This window comes from Apis laboriosa, unplaced genomic scaffold (genome assembly GCF_014066325.1).
Source record: "Apis laboriosa isolate Shangri-la unplaced genomic scaffold, ASM1406632v1 scaffold1_cov151, whole genome shotgun sequence".
Classification (NCBI taxonomy): domain Eukaryota; kingdom Metazoa; phylum Arthropoda; class Insecta; order Hymenoptera; family Apidae; genus Apis; species Apis laboriosa.
The window spans coordinates 4,137,888-4,164,828 of NW_025222279.1; the positions used below are offsets into that span (position 1 = coordinate 4,137,888).

At 26.7% G+C, this 26,941-nt stretch overlaps 6 protein-coding genes across 13 annotated transcripts; 5 read left to right on the forward strand and 1 right to left on the reverse strand.

The window, feature by feature from the left end:
- The first annotated feature begins 179 nt into the window (after positions 1-179).
- Positions 180-5,808, forward strand: LOC122712253 (transcription initiation factor TFIID subunit 2). The gene is made up of 19 exons (XM_043931741.1): positions 180-230; positions 560-614; positions 687-850; positions 942-1,158; positions 1,225-1,463; positions 1,548-1,769; positions 1,853-2,066; positions 2,155-2,406; positions 2,483-2,691; positions 2,855-3,094; positions 3,236-3,485; positions 3,610-3,750; positions 3,842-4,032; positions 4,100-4,311; positions 4,388-4,607; positions 4,678-4,828; positions 4,926-5,081; positions 5,210-5,380; positions 5,457-5,808. Exons 1-19 carry the CDS (start codon positions 187-189, stop codon positions 5,706-5,708), a joined length of 3,600 nt encoding a protein of 1,199 aa, XP_043787676.1. The 5' UTR covers positions 180-186; the 3' UTR covers positions 5,709-5,808.
- A 428-nt stretch (positions 5,809-6,236) lies between these two features.
- Positions 6,237-8,491, forward strand: LOC122712265 (transcription factor E2F4-like). The gene is made up of 7 exons (XM_043931769.1): positions 6,237-6,401; positions 6,717-6,826; positions 6,958-7,243; positions 7,330-7,550; positions 7,785-7,894; positions 7,957-8,004; positions 8,086-8,491. Exons 1-7 carry the CDS (start codon positions 6,294-6,296, stop codon positions 8,193-8,195), a joined length of 993 nt encoding a protein of 330 aa, XP_043787704.1. The 5' UTR covers positions 6,237-6,293; the 3' UTR covers positions 8,196-8,491.
- An 830-nt stretch (positions 8,492-9,321) lies between these two features.
- On the forward strand, positions 9,322-10,877 carry LOC122712266 (mpv17-like protein). The gene is made up of 4 exons (XM_043931770.1): positions 9,322-9,476; positions 10,022-10,293; positions 10,367-10,498; positions 10,608-10,877. Exons 2-4 carry the CDS (start codon positions 10,036-10,038, stop codon positions 10,857-10,859), a joined length of 642 nt encoding a protein of 213 aa, XP_043787705.1. The 5' UTR covers positions 9,322-9,476; positions 10,022-10,035; the 3' UTR covers positions 10,860-10,877.
- A 497-nt stretch (positions 10,878-11,374) lies between these two features.
- On the forward strand, positions 11,375-13,336 carry LOC122712219. Of its 2 annotated transcripts, XM_043931675.1 has the most exons (5): positions 11,375-11,573; positions 11,671-11,843; positions 12,014-12,328; positions 12,401-12,625; positions 12,718-13,336. In XM_043931675.1, exons 2-5 carry the CDS (start codon positions 11,703-11,705, stop codon positions 13,165-13,167), a joined length of 1,131 nt encoding a protein of 376 aa, XP_043787610.1. In that variant the 5' UTR covers positions 11,375-11,573; positions 11,671-11,702; the 3' UTR covers positions 13,168-13,336. The 2 variants fall into 2 exon arrangements, with proteins under 2 accessions (XP_043787610.1, XP_043787608.1); XM_043931673.1 differs by having other exon boundaries at positions 11,375-11,843; positions 12,718-13,335.
- An 81-nt stretch (positions 13,337-13,417) lies between these two features.
- LOC122712218 (protein lap1-like) lies at positions 13,418-15,975 on the reverse strand. 7 transcript variants are annotated; one of them, XM_043931667.1, is made up of 8 exons: positions 15,859-15,975; positions 15,625-15,745; positions 14,828-15,301; positions 14,559-14,745; positions 14,297-14,455; positions 13,930-14,115; positions 13,610-13,855; positions 13,418-13,555 (listed from the first exon to the last, which is right to left on the reverse strand). In XM_043931667.1, exons 3-8 carry the CDS (start codon positions 15,195-15,197, stop codon positions 13,489-13,491), a joined length of 1,215 nt encoding a protein of 404 aa, XP_043787602.1. In that variant the 5' UTR covers positions 15,198-15,301; positions 15,625-15,745; positions 15,859-15,975; the 3' UTR covers positions 13,418-13,488. The 7 variants fall into 7 exon arrangements, with proteins under 7 accessions (XP_043787602.1, XP_043787603.1, XP_043787606.1 ...); XM_043931668.1 differs by having other exon boundaries at positions 14,828-15,304; XM_043931671.1 differs by lacking the exon at positions 15,625-15,745 and having other exon boundaries at positions 15,859-15,965.
- A 1,060-nt stretch (positions 15,976-17,035) lies between these two features.
- Positions 17,036-19,262, forward strand: LOC122712298 (CD2 antigen cytoplasmic tail-binding protein 2 homolog). The gene is made up of 6 exons (XM_043931831.1): positions 17,036-17,474; positions 17,541-17,704; positions 17,994-18,177; positions 18,245-18,426; positions 18,521-18,629; positions 18,717-19,262. Exons 1-6 carry the CDS (start codon positions 17,336-17,338, stop codon positions 18,947-18,949), a joined length of 1,011 nt encoding a protein of 336 aa, XP_043787766.1. The 5' UTR covers positions 17,036-17,335; the 3' UTR covers positions 18,950-19,262.
- Positions 19,263-26,941: the final 7,679 nt, after the last annotated feature.

Consider the following 26,941-nt stretch of genomic DNA (forward strand, 5'->3'; position numbering starts at 1 on the left):
ACCAACCAATAACTACATAGAAAAATTAACCATTTTGTTTCTATATCCATTTCTATATTATATACATGAAAATAGTGATCTAAAGGCATTAAAATGTCAAAAATATTTACGTATGAAATTAAATTTGATAAAATATATAAATAAATATATATTGTTAAGCAAAAGTGGAAATATATAAATGAAAACATGAAGAAAGAAAAAACGGCCGATAATAGTCGACCATATAAATTATAAGTATCTTTTAGAATTTTATAATGTAAACAAAATTTATCAAGTATATTTAAGATTTTAATAAACAAAATTTTATGTAATTTTATACTTTTTCTCTTTAATTTATTTCAATAATTTATTATAAAATATATCCGAAGAAATTTATTAACGTATTATTTAACTTTTATATTATGATATTAAGGTTATGTTTACAAAACTCTGTAGCTGCAATTTTTACAATTTTATGATATTAAGTTGTAATTTCTTTATAATAATAAAAAATTTATTTAATTTTTTATCTTGTTCATTAATTTTATTAATTATTATTTAATATTTCTTTTTATCATACGGCTCATCAAATATTGAGTCTCACAGGTATAAGTTTCCAAAGAAAGAGTATTATTGTAAGTAAAATAATTTCTAATATTTGAAAAATTACTAATTTTTATTTTACAAAATATATTTTTTATGTGCAGGGATTTGTAGAATTAACAATTGTTCCACTTAGAGATACATTAAGACTTGTGAAATTAAATGCAAAACAATGTAGAATTTATAGAGTGTGTTTAAATGATACTTATGAAGCACCATTTCAATATTTTGATCCATTTTTAGATATTTGTCAAGGAGATGGCAAACAGTAAGTATTTAAATTTATATAAGTTCAATTTAATAAATATAATAAATATTTAATTAAAACAATATTATTTATTTATATGGCATTTTTTCAGACGATCATTAGAATTTTTTTCAAATATGCATTTAGCAGCTGCACAAAGGGTTGATCCAGATAATAATGCAGGAGAATTAGTTGTACAAATTCCTCCAGATGCTGCACATTTAGTTGCTGAAGGTAGAAGTTTAAGAATTAGTATTGAATTCTCTTTAGAACAACCTCAAGGTGGAGTCCATTTTGTAGTGCCAAATTGTGAAGGAACATTAGCAGAGGTATAGTAAATTTATAATAATATAAAAAATTATTTTGCCAATTTGCAATAAAATATTTTTTTATAGAGAGGTGCTCATATGTATACATATAGTTATGAGAATTCTTCAAGATTATGGTTTCCATGTGTTGATAGCTTCGCAGAACCATGTACTTGGAAATTAGAATTTACTGTAGATGATTCTATGACTGCTGTATCTTGTGGTGATCTTGTAGAAGTTGTATATACTCCAGATATGCGTAGAAAAACTTTTCATTATGTTCTTAATACACCAGCATGTGCACCAAATATTGCACTTGCAGTTGGGTAAGTTATTTGAATTTTATTTAAATAAAAAGAAATAAGATTTTATGTTTATATAAATATAATAATATTGTTATTTTCTTTTAGACCATTTGAAATATTTGTTGATCCATATATGCATGAAGTAACACATTTTTGTTTGCCACAATTACTACCATCTTTAAAAGTTTCTGCAAAGTATATGCATGAAGCATTTGAATTTTATGAAGAAACATTGTCAAATAGATATCCTTATTCTTGTTATAAACAAGTTTTTGTAGATGAGTTAGATGAAGATATAAATGCTTATGCTACTATGAGTATTTTAAAGTAAGAAATTTTATTAAATAATTTTAACATTAAATACAAATACAATGATATTATAAATTTAATATTTATTCATTTATTTATAGTACAAATTTATTACATTCAACTGCAATTATTGATCAAGTCTATATTACAAAAAAAGCTATGGCACAAGCTGTTGCAGAACAATTTTTTGGTTGTTTTATATCCATGCAAAATTGGTCTGACACATGGTTACCTAAAGGTATTTCAACATATCTTACTGGTTTATATGCAAAAAAATGTTTTGGAAATAATGAATATAGAGAATGGATACAATCGGTATATAAAATTTCCTTTTTATTGATATATATTAAATGTAGTTATAGATACAGTTTTAATAAAAATTTATTTTTAACAATAATTCTAGGAATTACAAGAAGTTGTAAAATATGAAGAACAATTTGGGGGTATAATATTAGATCCTTCTCAACCACCAGCTCCTTTACCAATTGCAGCAAATACACCAGCACCTACACCTAGAGCTCCAGATCCTGGATTTTATTTTCCAATAAGAAATTTGCATACAATGTCTCCAAAGTATATTGAAGTGCTTCGTAAAAAAGCACACTTAGTTATTAGAATGTTAGAACATCGAATTGGACAAGAATTACTTTTACAAGTATACATTTCTACAAATATTATGTTATCTTTATTTTTATTTTAAATAAATTAAAATTTATTTTATTATTTTTCAGGTTTTTAACAAACAATTATCTCTTGCTGCCAATGCTGCACAACAAAAAATTGATTCAGGACTTTGGTCCCATATGTTAATTAGTACAAACGTATTTACAAAAGCAATTTTTACTGTAACTGGTAAAGATATGGCAGTTTTTATAGATCAATGGGTTAGAACAGGTGGACATGCAAAATTTAGTTTAAGTTTTATATTTAATAGAAAAAGGTATTCATAAAAATTAGAAAATTTTTAATAAATATATTATTTTAAATTTATTTTAAATTTATAATATTTTAAATAAATTTATAATAATATAATATTTTAAATTATAATTGAAAATTAATTTAAATTAAATTAATTCTTTATTAATTTAAATCATATTACACAGGAATACTGTAGAATTAGAAATTCGACAAGAAACTACAAATCAAAGAGGAATTAGAAAATATGTTGGTCCACTTTTAGTTAATATTCAAGAATTAGATGGTACTTTTAAACATACTTTACAAATTGAAGGTACTGTGGCAAAAGCAGACATAACATGTCACAGTAAAAGTCGTAGAAATAAAAAGAAAAAAATTCCACTATGTACAGGAGAAGAAGTAGATATGGATCTTTCCGCTATGGAGTAGGTACTATTTTAATGTGAAACTGTAATTTCTTAAAACTATAATGCTTAAAAATAAACTATTTTTTATTTTTAAATTATTTTAAATTGAAAAGATATATAATTATATGAAAAATAATAAATTGTATACTTTCTTTATAGTGATTCTCCCGTGTTGTGGATAAGATTAGATCCTGAAATGACACTTTTGCGTGCTGTCCAAGTTGAACAACCTGATTATCAATGGCAATATCAATTAAGACATGAAAGAGATGTTACAGCACAATTAGAAGCTATTGAAGCTTTACAGAATCACGCAACACCCGCTACACGATTAGCATTAACTGATACTATAGAAAATGAACATTGTTACTATAAAGTTAGATTACGAGCTGCACATTGTTTAACAAAGGTTATATATATATTTTTAATATTGATTTATATTATATGTATTTATAATTTTATTTATATGTATTTATAATATTGATTTATATTATATTATATGTAGTTTATTTATATCAATAATAATTGTATAGGTAGCTAATGCAATGGTTGCAACATGGGCAGGTCCACCAGCAATGTTAGCTATATTTCGAAAATTATTTGGATCGGCTTCGTGTAGACGAATAATTAAACAAAATAATTTTACAAATTTTCAACACTATTTTTTACAAAAGGTTTAATATTTTTTCAATACAAATTAATTATTAATATATATATTAATATATTATATTATATATTTTTATACATTTCTTTTTATGATTTTAGACTATACCAGTAGCAATGGCTGGTTTACGTAATGCTCATGGTATATGTCCACCAGAAGTTTTAGCTTTTTTAATGGATTTATTTAAATATAATGATAACAGTAAAAACAGATATTCAGATAATTATTATAGAGCTGCACTAATTGAAGCTCTTGGAGCTACTGTTACACCTGTAATTAGCGTGCAACAAGGGTATAATGAATATTGAAGTAAAAAATCAATTATAATTTTGTAATTATATATTAATATCTTTCTTTAGAACAGCTATTACTGCCGAATCTTTATCAGTTGATACTAGAGCTATATTAGAGGAAGTTACACGAAATTTAAATTTAGAAAAATTATTACCATGTTATAAATACACAGTCAGTGTTTCTTGTCTTAAAGTTATACGTATTTTACAAAAGTTTGGCCATCTTCCTAGCAATCCTCATCTGTTCAGAGCATATGCTGCATATGGACAATTTATCGGTATATAAAATGTTTTATGTTTAAAATATTTATAATACAAGCAAATATTTATATATTTTTATAATTATCGGTATAGATGTTAGAATTGCAGCTTTAGAAGCATTAGTTGATTTTACTAGAGTAGATGGCAAATGGGAAGATTTAGAATTTTTATTAGATATGATAGAAATGGACCCTCATCCTGGAGTACGACATAGATTAGTCAGACTTATGGTTGAAAATCCACCATTTGAAAGAGCGCATAAGCATCGTTTAGATCGTCCTGAATTGGTCGATCGTATATGGAATTTAATTAAGTATGTTCAATTTGAATTGTTATTTATTTTAATTTTCTTTACAGTATAAATTTAATAGAAACTTTTACAGTGGTATGCTCTCTCATGATCCTAAAATTCGATGCGACTTAGTTGATTTATATTATACTTTGTATGGGTCAAAACGACCATTTTGTCTTCCTATTCCTGAACTTGCTGCTATTACTAAACCAAGAAAAGGACCTTCAAGTCCTGAACAAGATGTAAATTATATATATCTAAAACGATTTAATTTTATATAATTATAATATAAATTATTTTATTATTTTATTTATTTAATTTTAATTTTTTTGATTTTAGATTAAACCAAACATATCGCATATAAAACATGAATCATCAGTAATGGAAACTGAAAATTCAAGTGGAGTAGGTAAAAAAAAACTTTCTCCAAATACAGATATTCCAGGCCCTTCCAATTCGGTAGATTATACTCCAGAAATGAAGCGCCAAAAACTGGTAACATGAAATATAAAAATATTAGAAATATAGATAAAAATTTTAGAAAAAAATAAAATTAAAGAATATATAAAATTTAATGCTATTTTATAATTTTAAAATTATAATTATATTTGTATGTTGAAAAGGATGATCGAACTCCTTCTGTAACCAGTGATGGAAAAGTAAAATCAGAATATTATAGCGATAATTCTGCATCATTACCTGGTATTATGGGAACACCAGGACCAGTAGGGTTTGAACCAGGAATGTTTAAAAAAGAAGAAGAACATAAACAAAAAAGTGATTCTGTTAATAAAGTAAGTTACTACTATACACTAAATATATATGCCATATATATTTATATTTATTTATATATATATATTTATTTTGTAGAATAAGAAAAAGAAAAAAGATAAAAAGAAACATAAGCATAAACATAAACATAAACATGACCATAAACATGGTAAAGATAAAGAGAAAAAAGAAAAAGACAAAGAGAAAGTTAAAGAGAAGGAGAAAGATAAAGAAAAAGATAAAACTAAAGATTCTTCAAATTTAAAAATCAAAGAAGAAACTTTAAGCTCAGCAAGTTCCAGTCTTAGTCCAGATGCAACAACTGTTACTAACGAATTTATTTTTCCATAATATAAATCATTTCATCATCAGTTTTCAAAACTAGCATTGTTTATAATATAATTTTTATATAATTTAAGATATATTACATCATCAATCATAAAATTAATCATCGAAAATTGTAAATACATTTATAAATATATTATACAAAAAATATTTTCTTTTATTTTGTTAAATAAAATATTTAAGATAAAACTTTTTTTCTTACATATTGTATTTACTATGGATGATTTAATCTTTTTTTTTTTATATTAAAGAATAATATTGATAAATTGGTTATTATATAAGCATTAAAATTAAAAAAAGTGAATTAAATGAGTTTATAAATGTAATAAAAAATATATTTAAATAAAAATTGTTAGTTTATTTTATTTAAAATTAAAGAATAATTTAAATAAAAATACAATTTGATAATAATAATATTTTAGTATGATAATAAAATCATTTAAACGAAATAATATTTTTTAATATTACGTCGACACTAGAGACGCGCTCATATTTAAATACTTTTTGCGCCATACTAGGATGGCGTCTGTGGTGTTGCGGCAATTTCGAAGGGAATAGTGAGTTTTGAAAATTTTGACAACGACCTCGAGAATGGCAGATAATCAACAAAGTAGATTTGAAAAGTCTCTTGGTCTTTTAACGACTCGTTTTGTCACTTTATTACAGAAAGCAAAAGACGGCGTTCTTGATTTAAAAGTAGTAAGTATTTTCATAAGAATTCGTGTATAAAAACTTAACCTACTTGCTAGGTTAAGTTGTCGCGGGCGTACACGCCATTTCTAGCTTGCGGGAATTTTAAAATAAGTAATCAGTAAAATTAATATTTCAAATTTTTTTGCAATATTTTTTTAATAAAAATTACTTCTACATCGTAAATTATTTTTATTTAACATTATATAATCTATATATTATAAATTTTTATATCTCAATGTGCTATCCTACATAACCTAAAAAATAGAATCTATAAGTCGATTATATTTGATAACATATAATAATAAATTTATAATGTTGTAGGCGGCTGATATTTTAGAAGTTCGACAAAAAAGACGAATTTATGATATTACTAACGTACTTGAAGGTATTGGACTCATTGAAAAGAAAAGTAAAAACAGTATTCAATGGAAGTATGTTTACATTGTGTTTATTATTTATAAAATATTTTATATATTTTAATTCTAATATCTAATATTTTATTTCTAATATCTTATAAGTCTACTTTTATATGTTTCATGTAATTTTTTAAATATATCATCAGAGGAGCAGGTCCAGGTTGTAACACTCAAGAAGTTGGTGAAAAATTAACTGACTTAAAAGATGAAATAAGGAAATTAGAAGATCATGAACAATTATTAGATAAACATACTCAATGGATTCAACAAAGTATAAAAAATATAGAAAATGATTTGATTAATAGAAAGCATGCATATATTACTTATGAAGATGTTAAAGAAAATTTTACAGATGATTTTGTGTTAGGAATTCAAGCTCCTCCTGATACAGAATTAAGTGTGCCAACATATAACAAATATGTAACAACCCAGGTATTAATCTCAAAGAAATTTATATTTGAATAATTTTATTAAATAATGTAAAATAAATAAATTTTATTATATATATTATATATTAGACATCTGAAGAAGATGACAAAGAAATAAATTATGAAATGTTCCTAAAAAGTACTTCAGGAGAAATTAAAGTATATATGATTCAACCAGAGTTAGCTAAAACATATGATAGTAAAATATTAGAAATGAGATTACAAGAAGAAATGAAAGGTACAAAAAGAGGAAAAGAAGAAGAAGAAAAAAAGGAAGAAGCTAATGTTAAACCAAAAAGAAGAGTTGGAAGGTAAAAATAAATTTATAAAAAAAGTTTGCTCTATTCGCATCAAAAATAGTAAAACAATATTTTTGACTTGCAAAGAGCATAAACTAAAATGATCTTCATTGGGGTGAATAGATATCAAGCAAAAATCTATTCTTTTGGTGTAGATCTTACATTTATGATATATATCTGTATATTGTTTATCAAAATAAATTAATTAATAATTATAATTTAAATATAAAGTTCATTCACTTTTAGGCCTCCAAAAGGAATCAGTAAACCTGATCCTGTTATATCTGATGAAGATGAAGAAGATGATGCAGAATTGATAGAGGCAAAAATAGTACTACGAGATGTTAGTACATCAGGTAAATATCATAGGATAAATATAATGGAAAATATTTTATTGAATTAAATATTATGATTTCAGATATTGCTCAAAAAGATTTAGAATTATTTGATCAAATTTATTCTGATAGTAAGTAAAAAATTAATAATAACATTAAAATGAAATAAATAATAACAAATATTCGTATAATTTCATAAATTTCACTTTCAGTTTATGGACCACTAGTAAGATTAAGTCCTCCACCTAGTGAGAAAGATTATCACTTTAATCTTAGTGAAAATGAAGGAATTTGTGACTTATTTGATATTACAGCAAAATGAGTAACAAGTTGTATAGTTTAAATGATTGGATGGTTCACACTGTGCCAATAATGTGCAAAATTGCAAAAAATTTGTTGACAATTTCTGAAGGCTGTTGTATGTATATAATTTTAAAGAATGGATATGGATAATGATCATTGAATATATGCAGTATTTTTTTATTAGTAGAAAATAAAAAAAAGAAAACAAATTATAGAAAAAAATGTTTATAACAATCACTTTTGTTGGATTTTTATTTAATTAAATGATAACATTTTGACAAATTCTATATAATTTCAATATGATTTATTTCTAAATTTATTTACAAACTTTATCTTTGTATGCTCACAAATTGTGTTTTTATTTATAGTGATTGCATATGAAAAAAAATCTATTAAAGAAGTAAATATTTTATCAATAATATGTTAGATTCAAATTAACATTGTTTTTATAATCTTGTATATGTTTTATTAAAATGCGTAATCTTTTTTACATATTTGTTTAGATAAAAATTATTTGAGACAATATAAAATGTATATTATATATAATTGTGTAAATTTGATTTTTTAAAAAATCTTTTATAAGATTTATTGTAAATGAGTACATATATTTGTACTCTTTTTATAATGCTCTTTTCATGTTATTTCATGTTTGTTACTGCATTCAATGACTAAACTAATTAAGTTTGTGAATATTATAATTATTTAAGCAAAATAAATTTAAATGGAAAGAAGGTACAATTAAAAAGACCAAGAGAAAATCTATAATTTACTTTATAATAAAGTCATGTTTAAATGTTATTATATACGTCCCATATAATTATAGAAAATTTAATTTACTAATGTTTTTATTTCTAATTTTTTCACATCCCTTTTTAAATTAAAAATTAAAAATTATTCTTGATATTCACTTTTCATTTTAATTCTATTGAGATCAACAATTTTGATTACACTAATTACATTTCGTTATCGATAACATTTATTCATAAGATGATACGTAATCATTTATATGATATATCAAAGTATCGGAAAAGTGAACTAGAAAGATACGAAATTACCAAGGACAGATAAGAATGGATCGACCAGTTTCGTCATCATTAGTACTTTTGCGCGTGACGAATATAAGTTTGGTCTCGACGATTGCCAGTATGTGCATGTTTCCGTAGTAGTGAATCATTTCCAGATGTGTCAATCTTATAGAACTGTTATTTTTCATAAATTCGCGGTACAGCGAGTTTCCTCGCGTCACATTCAAATAAACCGCGGTAATATTATCAACTTTTCGACATCTTATCAAAGAAAGGTACGATACATGAGAAAAATAAATAAAAAAATAATTTATATATATATATATGTTTTTTGAAACTATTATTATATTCTAAATTTTAGTGATATTATTATTTTTGAGCTTATTAATATACTTAAAATAAATTAAATAATATAATTGATGATAGTTTAATTAAAAATTATTTTTAATTACATTTTTTTAAATTTATATATATAGAAAAAACAACTTCTCTATTTCTGAAACATTGATTATACGCACTCTTTTGTTTGGCGCGTAGCATCATTCATTATGAATTGATTTGTCACGTGCCGTGACAAAGAAAACATGAAATTTATAAAATTCTTCGGAACAAACTAATATGAACATAAATTGCATAATGATGTAGTATATATGCTAACACAAATACATTCTAAATAATAGTAGTTTTAATTTTTTATTTAATTATTCAGGTTTAAAGTTTCATTTAATTTACCCAATTATCGTTTCGATTTTATAATTGTTTATAATTAAAATTATTTAATAATAATGTTTATTAATAATTAAAATTGTTTATATTTCAGTGACCGCTGTGAAAATGCGTATTATTTTTATAAAAGTTCGCGAAGTATCGCAAAAATATCCAATTGTAAGAGGAATGGCTTCTTATACTGTCATATGGCCGACAGGAAGTTTAATACAACAAAAACTAGCAGGATATGATGAATTAAATTATTTACAAGCCTTAAGATTTAGTTTATATGGTGGATTTTTTGTAGCTCCAACACTATATTGTTGGTTAAGGTGCTCTTCATACTTTTGGCCAAAATCAGACCTGAAGTCTGCAATTACCAAAGTATATTAAAATTAACTAAATAATTACTATATGCCAATCATAATATTAATGGTTAATTATATTTATTTTATAGGCTTTAGTAGAACAAGTGACATATACTCCAACTGCAATGTGCTGCTTCTTTTTTGGTATAAACTTACTTGAAATGAAACCAATAACTGAATGCATTGAAGAAGTTAAACATAAATTTTGGCCTACTTATAAAGTAAGTATTTATGATTGATATGATAATATAAAATATGTAATATAATTAATATAAAATATGTAATCATTACAAATAATAAAAAAAATTCCAAGTAATTATTATTTTTCAGATTGGTGTTTGTGTATGGCCTATTTTACAAACAGTCAACTTTTTTTTTATCCCAGAACATAATCGTGTAGTTTATGTAAGTTGTTGTAGTTTAATTTGGACATCTTTTCTTGCATATATGAAAGCATTAAATGCAAAAACAAGTCAAAATGATATAAAAGATGACAATAATTTCAAACACAAAGGTCACATTAAAATTCAATCTACTAATCAAGTAGAAGACAAAAATAAAAGAGTATCTATTATAAGATAAAGATATTTATCTTATAGGAAGTAGGAAAATTATTTAGCTCAATTAATCAATTTACGTATATATATATATATATATATATATTATTACATATATATATTTTATATAAATATGTATATATGTATATATATATATATGTATGAAAAATTATACTGAATAATAAGATCATTTATTTTTTGTTCATCTACAGTATAAAATAAATTAAAAATCTATGTGATATATATAGTTGTAGATTTATATTGTAATAAATAAAATTAAAAATTTATAACAGTTCAAAATTAAGAAAGTATATAAGAATTGATTTTATTGTTAAATTTGACATTTATTGTGATGTTATTAACACAAATGACATTTATTGTGATGTTATTAATAAATACTTGTTATTAATAAATAAAAATAAATAATTTTTAAATAATCATTGTTTCATTAAAATAGAGATTTTCATATTTTAATTTTAAAATTATGTACTTTATTTTTGAAAAATTAAATTTTATCGATTCTTTTTTCAATCGATTATATTTATTTAGAAAATTCAATATGGCTACTTTAAAGGTTAGAAGTTTAAATCATCAAAAGCTGTCAAATACAAAACAATATACTTAATAGTTATTGATAATAAAAAATATGTCATTTTCTATGTATATTTTGGAAGTATACAGTATTAATCATAAGAAGTAGTTCTATTATATAAATATAAACGGAATACAATGACATGAGGTTATGATACAAGTTTAATTCATAGTGACTTGAAATATATTTTAATAATTTATTATTTTTTTAAATAATAAATATTGAAATATGGCTCGTTCCTCAGTATCAGCACAATGTGATTTAATTGCATCATATATGGATGGAGTTCATGTTAAAATTGCAGAAGCCTATAAACCTCCAAGAAAAATATGTTTACCAGCTGCATATAATAATAAGTTACCAGACGTATCGAAATTAAATTATGACTTCAATTTGGAAAAATCAGTACTTGAAAAGGTTGTGTAATACTTTAATTTGTAAGAGATATAAATTAAATTGAAAATAAATTATATTTTACAATGCATGTAAATTAATTCATTTTAACATAAAAAAATATTAGAATATATTTAATTCAAATATAATCTTTTATATTCATTAAAATAAATTAACTATAATTTGATTTATAGATGACAGAATGGCGTAATGTTAGACAAGCAAATAGCAAAGCACGACATGCACGATTAGATGAGAAAAGAAAAAAACAAAAAAATGAATTTTCACCTCCACCACCACCTCCTTTGCCTGATATTACAAAGCCTATAAATGCACCTGTGCCTGAAACAACAATTCTTACTCCACAGCCTTTATCTCCACCTGCAAATGATCTTCAAGATCATATAAAAGTAAATGGTCTTGATTTTGCTGATTTTGATAATGATACAAGCAGTCCATTTGACAATTTGGAATTAAAAACAATTAATGAAATGGAAGAACTTGCTCAGGTTAATAAAATATCTTACATCATAATTAAGTAGTAATAATAAATTTAATATTTCCTTTTTTTAACATTCTAGGTATTACAACCTACATCTCAATGGATGCCATCAGCAAAATTAGAAAATTTGTTAAATGATTTAACAATTAATGATGAATCAAAGTCTCACATACAAGAAAAAAATGATATCAAGAATGAAATAACTGATCAGGATGAAATTAATGAACAAGAAAATATGAAGCATCGTAGTGTATCTGCAATTGTACAAGAACTTCAAAGAGATTTAAAAAGACCTCATATGGAAGTAATATTTTTTTTTATACAAATAATATATTAATAAATATATGATTTTAAATTTTAAATTATTTTATATTTTATTAATTATTTCTATATTAGGATTGGAAACCTTGGCCAAATTTAGGAAATCCCGACACTAGTAGTCATGACACATTAAAGCAAGAAAAAGTAATGGTAACAAATCAAGTTGCTCTTATGAATCTATTATTAGATTTGACAGAGGAAGATAAAAAATTGGCTCGGCATTTAAGCGATATGGGATTTCCTTTATCGAGAGCTGCTCGTGCTATACGCGATTTAGGTGGTCAAGATAATAAAAAAATTGTAGAATACTTATTAGCTGTTCAAGCTTTAGAAGAAATGGGAATTTCTGGAGAAGATGCTGAGAAAGCTCTTGCCCTTACAGAATATAATCAAGAGAAAGCCAAAGTGTATTATGAAAATTTATGTATTTTAAGAGATTTAGGGTTTCCTGAAGAAAAGGCATCCGTTGCACTTTTAAAATGTAATATTGATCGCGATAGAGCTTTAGATTTTCTTATAACTTAAATTTAAAATTATATAAAAAATAATTGTTAAAATTTTTTACAAAAAGAATAAATTTACTTAATATGTAAAAAAATTTAAAATTAATTATAAAAAGAGATGATTATTTTGAAGATAGCATCGTGATATGAATATTGTGATAAAAATTTAAAATACCAGCCATTGTAAGATAAAATAATATGTAAATGATTTAATACTTATATATATTAAATATTACTCAGAAATATTGTAAAAGATACAAAGATTTTTAGTCTAATTTGAAAACATTAAATTCTTATTTTTTTAATGTAATATATTTACAGGATTATTTTCTAAATAATATTATTAATTTATACAGTACCAAGTATGTCTAACTGTCATATTAGAATGTTTTGAGAATTCAGCTGCACATCTGAAAAATTAAGTCTGATATTATACATAGATCTATATGTAGTATTTATCTTACCTTTTACAGCAACATAATGCAACTGTTGTTATAGCTTCTCCATAATAATTCATACCAATAATAATCCAAGCTTCTGTAAAAATTGGTTGTTGACATTGAAAATTTACACAAATACTTATTGGACCATTCATTAATAAGTTACATGAAACATTAAAATCAAATTTTTGACAATTTTTTATTTGAATTGGTTCATATTGAACATTTATGCTTATAGGTGATATAGAAATATTAAGTGTATGTTTATACCTTAAATAAAATTCAATATCAGATAATGTATATTTATAATATTAGAAATAATATGAATCCTAAAAAAGTAATACCTTTCGGTATAAACTTTTCTCAAAGATAATTCCCATAAAGAAATAACTGTATTTTCAAGTATATTATGAACTTTTAAAAGCTGACGTGGTAATTCTATTATAAAGTCAGTATCCTTTTCATTTATTTTAATTTTTAATTTAATATTTGTATGTAATGTAGTATTTTCATAACATGTTGCAAAGCATCTGTGATTATGCATATATATATATATATATATATATATATATATATATATTTATAAATTCAATGGCAATAAAAAAATTTGTTTTAAATAATTTCATTAAATTTTTCTAATAATTATTTTAAAATTATATTTTTTGTTTTAAATTATATATATCATACGTTATAAAATATGTATGTACATACCCATAAGCCAAAATATTTCTTTGATCTTGAATAAATGAATATTGAATTTGAGATGTTAATTGATAAAGAAGTGGATAAGACAAATAATTTAAATATACATTTGCATCAAATTTAATGCAAGGAGAAGATACAAATCCATTTAATGGTAAATATCTTAGCCTATATAAAAATCATTCTGCATAAAATGAAAGCATTTAAAATGTTAACAAAAATTTAATAATAAATTAATTTAAATAAGTATAATGATTATTTATATAACAACCTGTTAGAACATACAGAAATAATTGACAGCTGTGGAGATAAAGTTAATCTATTTGGAAGTTCTTTAAGACAATTATTATCTGCATTTAATTCTTTTAATTTAGGTAAAGAACCAATCCATTCTGGTAGTGCAACAAATTTATTTCCAGAAATAGATAAAATTTCTAAGTTATGCATTTGATTCATTTCTATAAAAATTATGTAAAAGTTTACATTAAATAAAATTATATAAACTTCTGAAACTTTTTTTATTTTTCTTTAAAAACTTACCATTTGGTAATTTATCTATAAAATTTTCATTTAGTAATAAAGATTTTAAGCTTATTAAATTTCCTATATAAGGGGATATTTGCTCTAATTTATTAGCACTTAAATCAAGAACTGTTAATTGATTCATTTGACAAAGTTCTGGAGGTACTTCCTTTATCAGATTTCCATAAACATATAAATTAGTAACATTAAAAAGTTCTATAATCCATGAAGGTAAGGTAGTAATTTTATTCCATTTTAAATATATTTCTTGAATATGACTTCCATAGATTCTTATTGCTTCAGGAAATTCCACAAGACCTCGACAATTCCAATGTAATATTACCTTGTCTTTGATTTCTTTCACCATTTCTGTAGAATCCGAGTCCATTTTTAAATAAATTTAATCAAAATCTTTTTTATATATTAAATTGAAGAAGTAGAATTTCTGAGGTTGACAGCCAACCTTCAATGTATACCCAAAATAACTTTGGCCTGCTTGGAAGATTTATATTAATAACCTATTATATAGCAACATTATTTTATTGTATTTCATAACTATCTCAAATTACATCAATAATTGCATATAATTACATCATAAATTTTTATAAATAGATATAAAAATGAACATAATTCTCTTTTTTTTGGAAAATTTAAATTGTAAACATTTTGAGATAAATATTAAATTTGGTTTTTAAACAAATTTTAAAATATAACAATTTCTGATTTATTAATATACATTATTCAATAATAATTATTAATGAATATTGATAAAAATAAAGAATTTGATTTAGTTTATATTAAAAGTTTGTACTTACTGTTTTCTTAATAATGGTGAAAGAAAATAGACATTAAGTACATAATAATACATATTTTTATTATACATTTTATTTAATTATTTTATATAATATATATCATTAATAAAAATTTATTAATGGCCTAAAATTTTATAAATATTTCTAATCATATGATCAAGACGAATAATAAATGTAAAACATTTTTATAGCTATTTCGCGTATAAAAAAATATTACATCTCATTTATAAATCTTACCAATAATTTGCACTTCATAATAACCAATATATGAACACTATTTGCTATCAATTAATATATCTAAGTAAGCAAATAAGTATATGTGTACTATATACACTGTAATCAGAATTGTTAAATTAAATCAAATAGATTATATTAAAATTTTTCACTAGTTTAGGCAAAGAAAACAAATTAATTAGATATCGGACTTCAGTACATAAATTTTGTATGTTAAGTATAGACAAGAAAAGCAAATAAAAAAGAATAGGAATAGGATAAAAATGTGGGAATCAGAGCCATCTTCAGAATGTTAAATGAAACTAATATAAACCACGGAAATAAATAGTATAAAAAAAATAGATATAGATTCTTTAGATATAGAATAAGAATTAATATTTCTCAAATATTAAAGACGTCTCTTTAAAAGCAAAATAAAATGAAGTATAAATTGAAAATCAGTGCCATTTTCTTAATATCAGAAATTTTTTCAAAAACATTGGTAAAACAGGTAAGAATTAACGATCAATGCCATTTTTTTGAATACAAAAGACATTTTTCTACAAATATTCAAGAGATGACGCTGATTCTTAATTACTAATTTTATTCTTTCGGAGAAATATTTTTAATATTCAAGAGATGGTATTACCAATCAATTCTTATCATATTTTATCCTTTTCCTATTATTTGCTCTCTTTATCTATTGGTTTTTACAGCACTTTAGAGATGACACTGATTTTATAATTTTTAATGTATCTGTTTTTCTTCAGATTATTGCTCTTCTTATCTATACTCTTTATCTATATACATAACTACAAATGAAGTATGAAATGTATTCTATTCTATATCTAATTTGTGATTATAATTTTAATCTTCTAAATAAATGATTCAATTAAAACACGTAATACATTAAAATTTTTATTTTCTTTTATTAAAAAGAAAAATTATTTTACATTTATATATTTATTTATTATAATTTGAATACATATTTAAATTTTTTTAATATTCTATTAGAAATAGTTTTTAATTTGTATTTATTTTTAATAATACATTGCATTTTTTTTATGAAATTAATTTAACTGAATCAATAAAAAATGAAATATATGAATTCTATTACATAAAAAGCATAATATACTCAAATTACATATATCCAGCCATACATATTTTAATTCTGTTTAGTTCAACTAGGCGACGCTTTGTGATAGCAGTTTTCTCTATTCGGAATCTAACCTAATTTAAACATACGTGAAAGTTTTATAAATAATTTTATTATTTAAAATGTTTTTCTAAAAATTTGTTTATTACAAATAATCTAAAAGCACAATATTATAATAATCGAAAACTAAATAAGAAGAAATAAAATAATATTAGATTATATTAAAAAAGAAATTTTACTGATCGTATGAGAATATATTAAAAAAAAAGTTAATAATAAATTATTACAATAACTTAAAATAAACGGATAACTTATACTATTAATTGGTTATTTTTAAATATAACAATGTATAAACGTAAATTTGATGAATTAGAAGACAATAATATTGGTAAATCACCAATAAAAAACTCATTAGATTCAGATGAAGAAGATGATGATGCTAACGAAGACAATTATAATATAATGAGTGACGATGAAATTGAAGGTATATAAAAATATAAAAAAACTATTCAATATAATATTAAACATCTATTTTTTATTTAATTATTAGGTGCTGAAGATGGACCAAGTGCTTCAGAAACAAATGTAGGATTTACAGCATTCAATATGAAAGAAGAATTAGAAGAAGGACATTTTGATAAACAGGGTCATTATCTTTGGAATAAAGAAAAAGAAATTAGAGATAATTGGTTAGACAACATTGATTGGATGCAGGTTTGTAATATCTATTAATTAAATAATTTTAATCTTAATAAATTGAAATATAACTAAAATTAATTTTTATTTAATTATAATATAAATTTATTAATAATTAATCTCTGATGTCCTACAATTTAAAATAAAATGTAATTTTGTTTTAATGTTTATAATTTTTCTTTGCTCTTGGACTTTTGCATATTGAAATATCAGAATATGTTTTCATACAGCAGACAAATAGAATTATCTGTAAACCTGCCTTGTTTACTCAGTGATGCAAAACATTACTAAGGCATAATCTTGATAGATCAAACCGAGTTCTACAGCAAGTGTAAAGAAGAAAAGTGAAAGCGGTAAAACTCATGGACTGGCAGATAGCGATAGTGAGGATGAAGGTCCAGATATTATGTTCAATCCAACTCAGATTTATAAACAAATATTGGAATACTTACAACCTGGAGAAACTGTTTCTAAGGCTTTGTGCAGGCTCGGTAACTATTTTCAATTAATTCAATTTTATTTGAAAGAATATATTTTTCATTATTAATATATTTATAGGGAAAGGAAAAAAGAAATTAACTACTGCAGAAAGATGGAAAAGAAAACAAGAAAAGAAATCAATTGAAGATGATCAAAATTCTATTAGCATAACAAAATTAACAGAATTGGCAAATGAATTGTTAACTCGTACTGGAAATATGGATATATATCAAGAAAGTTATGAACATATTAAAAAGAAGGTATTTGCTTTATGATTAATAAATAATAAAAAACGAAAAGAATAATAATTGAAATAATAAATTTTTAACATATTTATTATTGTAATTTTTATAGGTTGAAATAGGAGAAAAACATGCTCATCCTTCTAAACAAGAAGCAGAATTAGATATGTATGCTGATGATTTTGATGTAAAAGAAAAAGCAAAATTGGATGGAAATGAAGGTAATTATATTTTTTATTATATTATATTATATTGTAAATTAAATTGTATATATATATATATATATATCATATTTATTTTATTTTTAGGTAATGTTAATGAAATTGATAATTCTGAAAATGAACATAAAGAAGAAGAAATAATGTGGGAATTAAAATGGTCACAAGATGAAAATGCAGAAATTCATGGTCCACATACAAGTGAACAAATGCATGCATGGGCAAAGGAAGGTTATTTCAAAAGTGGGGCTTGGGTACGAAGAAAAGGTCAAAATAATCAGTTTTATAATGCTGCAAGAGTGGATTTTGAACTTTATCTGTGATGTTTTATTTTGATATAGCCATTTATAAGGAATCCATTAATTGCAATTTTTTGATGATGAATTATCAAACTAGTGCTTTAATTTCAATGCAATTAAAAAAAAATGTTTAATGTAACAAAATATAAACTAATTATGTGTCAATGTACAGTATTGTTACAAACTTCAATACACACATACTCTGGCATTTTAAAACTACAAATATAATAAATATATCAAAGCTAAAAATTATCTTTGTCTATATTTAAAAAAGAGTATTATCAATAATAATATTGATTAATAACTCGTTCTGTGTAACTAAAATGTATAAAATAACTATTGTTCATTCTTGATACATAACATACAAATAAAATTAATTAAAAAATGCATTTATTTTTTCATGTATCTGTTGCTTTATTCTAAAATTTAAAGATATTTATTTTTATATTAAATATTTTTATTTTAAATATTTGCGAAGTAATCTTATTAAATACATTCTTTTTCTCGTATACTTAAATCGGGAAAAAACAAAATTTACATTTTAGAAACTTCATGTACATATCCAATAAGAGAATAAGAATTCATAATCTACATAATCTACACATGTTATGTTTTTTTTAAAAGATTTTATAGTAAATATTTGTACCGTAAAAATTATATGACTAATAGATTCTGTCTAATAGAAAGCTATTTAATGGCGTTTGAATATTTAAATCTTCAAGAAAATAAAATCTGAAAAATGCTTTATTTTTTTCTTATTTTTATTTAAAGCATTTAACACCAAATCAAAATAAGCAAATATTTGTTTAATTACAAGAAAAAAACAAAGATATTTGAAACATAAAATATGGAATTTGATAGCTCATATAATATTCTATGCACATAAATATAATAATAGTGTAACATAAAAAGGACTTAACAGGCATCTACATATTAGCATAAATAGCACACATGTTACTGAATATACAATATAACTTTATTAGATATCTTAAACAGTTTTATTAGCAATGTATGAAATTTCTATATGATTACTTAAAATATTCTGCGTATGTAAGTAAATCGTACATACATATTTACCCGTGAGTATGCATGTATATACGTACTACTATAATAGTAGTAGTATGTATACATTTTTTAATTTATATTTATATGTATATATAAATAATATTTATATATATATATAATTATATAATTATATATATATAATTGGATAAGTATATTTGGGGTTCTTCCACGAAATTTGATATAAATTTCGAAGAAATATGAAACAATATTCAAAACGAGGATTCGTTTATATATTAGCTTTATAGCAAAAATTGACCGAACTCCTTTATGGTTATTAGTTCAGAATTGAAAAAATCCTACATACGATCGCTTGTAAAAAATATTAATATATGTATGTATGCGATGTTATAGACATACTTTGACGTTATAGATATTAAACATCGCAAAAAATCACACGTTTGTTCATTATATTTGATTTACCATTTTTTGCTATACACATTCAGTCTAAAAGACTGAGAAAAAAATTTTAAAAAGACATTATTAAATTCAGAGATCTGTTGTCTTAATAGTTCATTGCGACATTCTCACAGAAATGGTCAATTCCATACTCAGTAATTTTATTAAAAAGAGTTCTGTGAATCTGCAAAATACAAAAATTTGCAATTTTTTCAATTTTAATCTCTATAATTGAAAAAGAAAAAAAGAGATGAAAATTAAAACAAAAAGATAGGAAAATAACGAAAACAAGAAGAAAAAATGAATTGTATATACAGAATAATTATGAATACACAAAACTATTATACTAATATTTACAGGAAAAATTCACATATGTAGGTACAAGCGGGATAGATTTACAAAATAAGTTATATTGATTTTCTTTTTGATTTTCGCAGTTCTCTTTCTATCAGGATACAAACGATTGGGATACAACAGACCAGACGAAAGATGAAGAAAAGGTTAAGAACGGCACAAACAGTGGACGCATTCGTAAGCCGGTTTCATAAACGCACGCAAAATACGCAAAGTATATGTAACGAATTGTACGAACAATATCGTTTCTCTATTATACGTTCAATAAAAAATCTTTTTTTTTTTTTTTAATATTGTCTTAATTCTAACCTTAATTATTCTACAAGTTACTACAATTCTATTAAACGTCAGATACATGAGATGGATTGCAGATGGATTGACAGATATCCTGGTGTTTGAGAAGAAATTGCTCGAATACTATAGAATTATCATAATTGTATAAACAGATATTAATATAGTCACGATAAATTACTTTCATGTTGCTGTATCCGAGGATTAGTATAATAAATCAGCGTTAATTTGCTTCGTTTCACGAGATATATCATGCTTTATAAATTGACAGCAGATACACTTATTTCGAATTTATACTTATTCTCTGTAAAATAGTGGAAATTTAATTAAATATGACATTGTAAATCGCATATTCCTTTTTTTGATAAGAAAGAAATTCGAGAAGAAGATTTCATGCAAAATTTTATATATTTTTTCATTGAATCTAATTTTAATTTTTTAAAAATATGATTTCCAATATTTATATTGTTAATTTTTCAAAGATAATAATTCTTAAAAATTTTTCTTTAAAAAAAGCAAAATTTGATAAATTTTAGCAAAATCGGCAAAATTTAAATTAAATGAATAAAAAATGAATAATAAATTCACTAATATATTCAAGATTTTTCTCAAACACAGCAAGAAATTCCGTTCTACGTCGACATCATTCATTAGCCGCATTAATATCGACGAAGGCTTGAACGAACGAGAGACTAACACTCGAGTTATCAAGCGGCGACGACGCTCATCATCATCATCACCATCTTCATCTTCATCGCGATACGCTGTCTCATCGAGCATTCGAAGCAGCTTTTTTTCACTGCTTTCGAAAGGATCACGAAATCTTAATAAATGTATTTTCTCGCATCGTTGTTATGAAACCGGCGGAGATATTATCATAGATAGACAGACAGACAGACAGACAGACAGACAGACAGATAAAAGTGTAAAAAGACGAAGAGAAATTGGGAATAATATAAACAGCAAAAAACAATCAACACTGAAGACGGACGTTTACGCGCCTGAGGAACGGTGATGTGCATTCGACGTTGCGCAGTTTTTGTGTCTATATGTACATACAAAAATAGCCGTCGATGGAGCGCGCCTCGAACGCATCGAAATCCCTGTGACACGAAACCGGAAAGAGTAAAAAAGGGAAGGATATAGGAAAAAAAAAAAAGGAAGATAGAAAGGGATACTGACAGGCACGTAGAAGGAAATGGGAACAGAGGGAAGCCGTTTTCGTTTCTCCATCCATCGGCTGTGCGACTGCTCGAGCAGTCTCCCTCTTTTTCATCTTCCTTCTTCTTCGTTCCTTGGGACGAGATCCATGTAGCATGACTAACTACCATGACTAACGAGTCGGGCGAAGTGCCACCGTGGAATCTTGGCTAACCGAGCGGGAAAGTGGGTCCAATGAAACGCTTCCAACTCTAATATTTTGGCCTGTCAGAGGGTGGCTCGGTTTTTCTCCCATTCGTCCTTTTTATTTTCGATTTCCCTTTCTTTTCGTTCGGAGTTTTTTTTTTCCTTTTTTCGTAATTGCTCTTTAATCTAGATTTCCTTCGCTCGAAACTTCCCTTCTGTTGGATTCTCGAACTCATTTTCCTTACCCTGGTTTCCTCTTTCTCTCGAACTCTCGCTCAATCCGAATCGAATTAATCTGGAGGTCGTTGCAGGATGGCCGAAATGGGGCTAACGATAAAAGCTACGTGTCGCACGGTTTTTCAAATTGGTTTCGAAACAATTAACAACAGTTGGGAATTCTATTCGTATCGAGATTGTCAGATATTTGATAAACGACAACTGCCCGACAATTCTCCGTAAAAATCGTATGCAAAAGTTATCCGACCAATCCGCTCTTCAACTCGAATTTTCCAACTTAACCTCACCTCGAGCACTTTTTATTCTCTCGTACACGTCAAAACTTTGGAATATTATCAGACATCTATAATCTCCTCGTTCGGATTATAAAACTTTAGACACTTCCGAGTTCCATTCCACGAGCGTGAAAAATGAAATGGAAATTGAAAAATCGTCTCGTAATGAAATCTCTGCGAGGAGGACCCTATCGTTGCAAATAAGTTTCCGGTTTGGCCGTGACAACCGTTGGATCGCCAACTTCCCTATCGAAACTTGGAAAGTTCCCAGTGATGGACGGTCGGACGAAGGTTGAACGAGAGATTCACGGCTTCTGGGTCACTGGGGTCGTATCATGATTCGAAGGTGAATGTTTTCACTCTCGGTTCACTGGTCAGGGATCAGTTGCTTGGGGGAAAATTAATTTTTCACAGCTGTCCGCCGGCCGATCACCGAAAAGTGTTAAAAAAGTACGCGAGATGGGGCGTCGATCGCGCACTCACCGATTTCATCGCTTTGGGAACGCGCGTTCTTACAGGTGGCACGAATATTTCATCGAGTTGTTCTCGGGCCGTTTCGATCCTTTGTGTTGGCTGCCGGCTATCGGGACGATTTGATTGCCCGGCGTAAATTAAACGGGCTGGTATCAAGGGAGTTGTTCAAATTCGACCGCCACGAGCTAGCCCCAGGCGTAAATTCTATTTGAACCTTTTCCGGATCGCGTTTCGTCCATTTGTACATCCTTGGAATTGTTGGGTATGCAGGGTGTACCAAGTTTTTTTTTTTTGTTGTAAAATTGCATTAAATTGCAAAATTCCTCTTTGCACGATAATTCGCTAATTAATAATATTGCTACTAAATCATACATTGTAGATCTTTTTTTATAATTTGTCAACTTCTTTTTCGGATAAATCAGGATTTATTAAATTTTCTTTCTTGTAAAACTTTCTCGTTTTTATTATCAAAATTGACTGTTATGAAAAAGAAAGCTTCAGCGCTTTTTCACTCTCATTTCTTTATTTCGAAAAAAAAATGGTAAATATTTATGGAAAATGAGAGAAAATATGCATTAATCAATCAATCTCTAAATAATTGTTTATTCCTGCGTAATGAAATAAAAATTTTTTTTACGAAAATGATTTCTTACAACTTTTTAATAAAACATTCATGAGCCCATGTTTATACGATATTTCTTCTTGTTTTTACACATGGAATATGCTGGCACCATTTTGCAGGGAGAAACCTGGTGCACCCTGTATAAAGCTAAAGCTTTGAGCGAAACTTCAATGGAATACGGTTATTATTTACCGTTGGCAGCTCTCTTGCTTTTGAATTTCGTTTCGTAGTGCGGTGGAACTTGTGTGTTAGGGGATTTTCAAGTTTTATGCGAGTTTATTTTACGTGGAAGTTATATCGCCCGAGAATTTAACTCGCCGATCGATGCCGGTCTGATAAAAAATCATTTATACTACTCGTCGAAAACTTGAAATCAGTTTTCCGAGGAATATTTGAAACGTTATTCTGCATTAATATGCATCATTCTTATAAAATTATTATTCGAACAATAATACTCCCAAAATAATCGAATAATCTTGTTCTCTTAATATTTCGACCATTTCATCCTCAACGATCCGATAATTAAACAGATCCTGAACAATCGTTCCAATTTAACCTCATCTTCCTTGATTTAATATTTCAAGCTAATTTTCAAAAGATGATTTCGAAGATTGGATGGAAAGATTGCTCTCTCCCAGATCAGATTTAATATTTTTTAAGGAATAATAACTTGACCCCGTTTCACGAATCGAGAGGCTATTATTGCCTCGATTGGAATTACTATTCCCGAAATCCTACATCGATTCCCAGATTTTTCGAGCGAGCGAGAGCCCGAGGGGAAGGTTTACCGTGGCGAATTGAATATTTAACTTGGCGAACTTCCTCTCGAGGAGCCCATCGCGTCGGGAGGCTTTAATCAGTCGGAATTCGATATTCCATTAAATTTGTAGACGCGTTGCGTTTCGAGGACGCGGCACCACGACGGCACCAAAACGCACATGGCCGTGTTATGGATGTGGGACCGTAGAACCATCGAGTTCGCGCGATCGTTTCGTGAAATGATCGGTGACAATTTTTCTCGTTTCCGCGGAGAGCTCGTGCAGGAGCACATTCGTTCATAGATCGCTGGACACGATTAATTAATAAATAAATTATTTCTCGTGAATGAAGAAATGGCCCTCCATGTGTGTACGCCATTTTGATTCGTTGAGAAGAGAATTAAAAATTTCTTAATTCTTAATCTTCGTTACAAAATGCCCAATTATGATCGAAATCGCGAACTCGAGAACTCGAGAGTCCGATCCATCCCCTTCCGATGATGCTTCGTAATGGATACGTACGCACGTTCTTGCTAATGCAGTATATTTTTCTTTTTTTCTTTTTTTCTTTTATCTCGTATTCAAAACGTAACATCTTTCCAAACTTAACATCATAAATTAATAAATAAATATATATATTATTTATGTATATATATATATATGTATATATGTATAATACGCTTAAGTTTGTATAAACGTGAAATCTCGTCTCTAAATATACCTCGGTGTGTGTGTGTGTGTGTTCGTAATGTGTTTCCTAACGGTAAAGGTCGCGTCTATTATTGCTTCAATTTACAATCTTCTTCTTCTCCTTCTTCTTCTTCTTCTTCTTCTTCTTCTTCTTCTTCTCCTCCTCCTTTTTTCCCTTCTTTTTATCTCCTTCTGAAAACGGTCCTCTTCACTCGACTTCAGCGGGTTCAAGCAGGAAAAGAAAAAGGAACCGTCCAGTTTTTTTTTACGAATTCTAAACTTTGTGTCTTTTGCTCCCTTCGGTGGTGTGTATTTTTATACTTATGCGCTTTTACTCGCGCGCGCGCGCATGTATATATATATATATGTGTACGTATGTATGTATATATATATAAGTATCTGTAAGTGTGTGTACGGTTTATATAAAGGTATAAAGACAGAGAAAGAGAAAGAGAGAGAGAGAGAAAGGTAAAGAAACACAGACGGAAGGACAATGGGGGCGCGGATTTGACGATACCGCGCCACCTTCATTTTCCCGTCTCGTTTCTCGCTTATGTAAATCCTTGTGCTTGAGGTAGCCAACCGTTTCGCGAAAATCTTTTGCCTCGGCCTAAAATCGGTCTAAAAACGTGTGTATATGTGTGTGTACGTGTGCGTGCGTGTGAAGAGAAACGCGAACGAAAATAAACGGGCGATATGATTAAATATTTTTCAACCGGTTACCGATACGACTTCGTAAGAAGAAACGACGACACCAGGATGGACGTCATCGATTTCTTCCACGATGCGAAGAATTTTCAAAGGAAAAAAAAAAAAAAAAAAAAAGGTATATACGCGCGAAGAAAGGTAAAAGAAAAAAATTTATTTTAAATTTCGTTTAAATTTTTTTCTTTACTTTACCTTTCTTTATTTTAAATTTTATTCGTTCCATGGGAAATTTATGTTGGATAAAAGAAACGTAACCGGTTGTTTATATCAAAGCAAAAGGATGAATAGGCGAAGGGAGAGTGAAAGAGGATGGTGAAACAAAGAAAGGGGCGGATAGTGAGAGCAGAGTAGTGGGAAGAGTAATCTTGGGACGCTAGCCTAGGAGGGTTTAAACGGACTAACGAGACGCTGCTTTGATTTGATTTGTCACTACGTTTAAATGCGAAATGAACGCCCGCCTCGGAACACGGCGCCCAGCATTTGCACTGAACCAACGGAATCCGACGCAATCCGTGAAAATAAATACGTTCCCCGTAGCCCTTCCACCCACTCCCCCACGCCGTCCCCCCTCCGTGTAATACAACGGTGGCCACGTTTATGCGCCGTACAATTTACATTCCGAGTCAGATTGCGTTCCCCCAGCGAAAATGCATTCTGTTCTGTTCACCGGCGGCGCGACTATCTCTCGGAAGACATTTCATTTTGAACCTCGTCCACCACGAGTTCCAGTCCACCATTTGTCCCCCTCCCTCCCCTTCCCAGCTTTTACCCTCAGACGACGGACGAGTACCCTCCTCCT

Excerpts from the sequence above, each read along its gene's own strand:
- LOC122712298 (XM_043931831.1), top strand. The coding sequence starts at position 17,336 with ATGTATAAACGTAAATTTGATGAATTAGAAGACAATAATATTGGTAAA. Across the intron at positions 18,178-18,244 it reads TAAGGCTTTGTGCAGGCTCG|GGAAAGGAAAAAAGAAATTA; the intron begins GTAACTATTTTC and ends ATATATTTATAG. Across the intron at positions 18,630-18,716 it reads AAAATTGGATGGAAATGAAG|GTAATGTTAATGAAATTGAT; the intron begins GTAATTATATTT and ends TTTTATTTTTAG.
- LOC122712218 (XM_043931667.1), bottom strand. The coding sequence starts at position 15,197 with ATGGACTCGGATTCTACAGAAATGGTGAAAGAAATCAAAGACAAGGTA. Across the intron at positions 14,746-14,827 it reads TATAGATAAATTACCAAATG|AAATGAATCAAATGCATAAC; the intron begins GTAAGTTTTTAA and ends TAATTTTTATAG. Across the intron at positions 14,456-14,558 it reads ATTTCTGTATGTTCTAACAG|GCTAAGATATTTACCATTAA; the intron begins GTTGTTATATAA and ends ATTTTTATATAG.
- LOC122712265 (XM_043931769.1), top strand. The coding sequence starts at position 6,294 with ATGGCAGATAATCAACAAAGTAGATTTGAAAAGTCTCTTGGTCTTTTA. Across the intron at positions 7,895-7,956 it reads ACGAGATGTTAGTACATCAG|ATATTGCTCAAAAAGATTTA; the intron begins GTAAATATCATA and ends TTATGATTTCAG. Across the intron at positions 8,005-8,085 it reads TGATCAAATTTATTCTGATA|TTTATGGACCACTAGTAAGA; the intron begins GTAAGTAAAAAA and ends TTTCACTTTCAG.
- LOC122712219 (XM_043931673.1), top strand. The coding sequence starts at position 11,655 with ATGGCTCGTTCCTCAGTATCAGCACAATGTGATTTAATTGCATCATAT. Across the intron at positions 11,844-12,013 it reads AAAAATCAGTACTTGAAAAG|ATGACAGAATGGCGTAATGT; the intron begins GTTGTGTAATAC and ends TTTGATTTATAG. Across the intron at positions 12,626-12,717 it reads TAAAAAGACCTCATATGGAA|GATTGGAAACCTTGGCCAAA; the intron begins GTAATATTTTTT and ends TTTCTATATTAG.
- LOC122712253 (XM_043931741.1), top strand. The coding sequence starts at position 187 with ATGAAGAAAGAAAAAACGGCCGATAATAGTCGACCATATAAATT. Across the intron at positions 615-686 it reads TCCAAAGAAAGAGTATTATT|GGATTTGTAGAATTAACAAT; the intron begins GTAAGTAAAATA and ends TTTTATGTGCAG. Across the intron at positions 2,407-2,482 it reads GACAAGAATTACTTTTACAA|GTTTTTAACAAACAATTATC; the intron begins GTATACATTTCT and ends ATTATTTTTCAG.
- LOC122712266 (XM_043931770.1), top strand. The coding sequence starts at position 10,036 with ATGCGTATTATTTTTATAAAAGTTCGCGAAGTATCGCAAAAATATCCA. Across the intron at positions 10,294-10,366 it reads TGAAGTCTGCAATTACCAAA|GCTTTAGTAGAACAAGTGAC; the intron begins GTATATTAAAAT and ends TTTATTTTATAG. Across the intron at positions 10,499-10,607 it reads AATTTTGGCCTACTTATAAA|ATTGGTGTTTGTGTATGGCC; the intron begins GTAAGTATTTAT and ends ATTATTTTTCAG.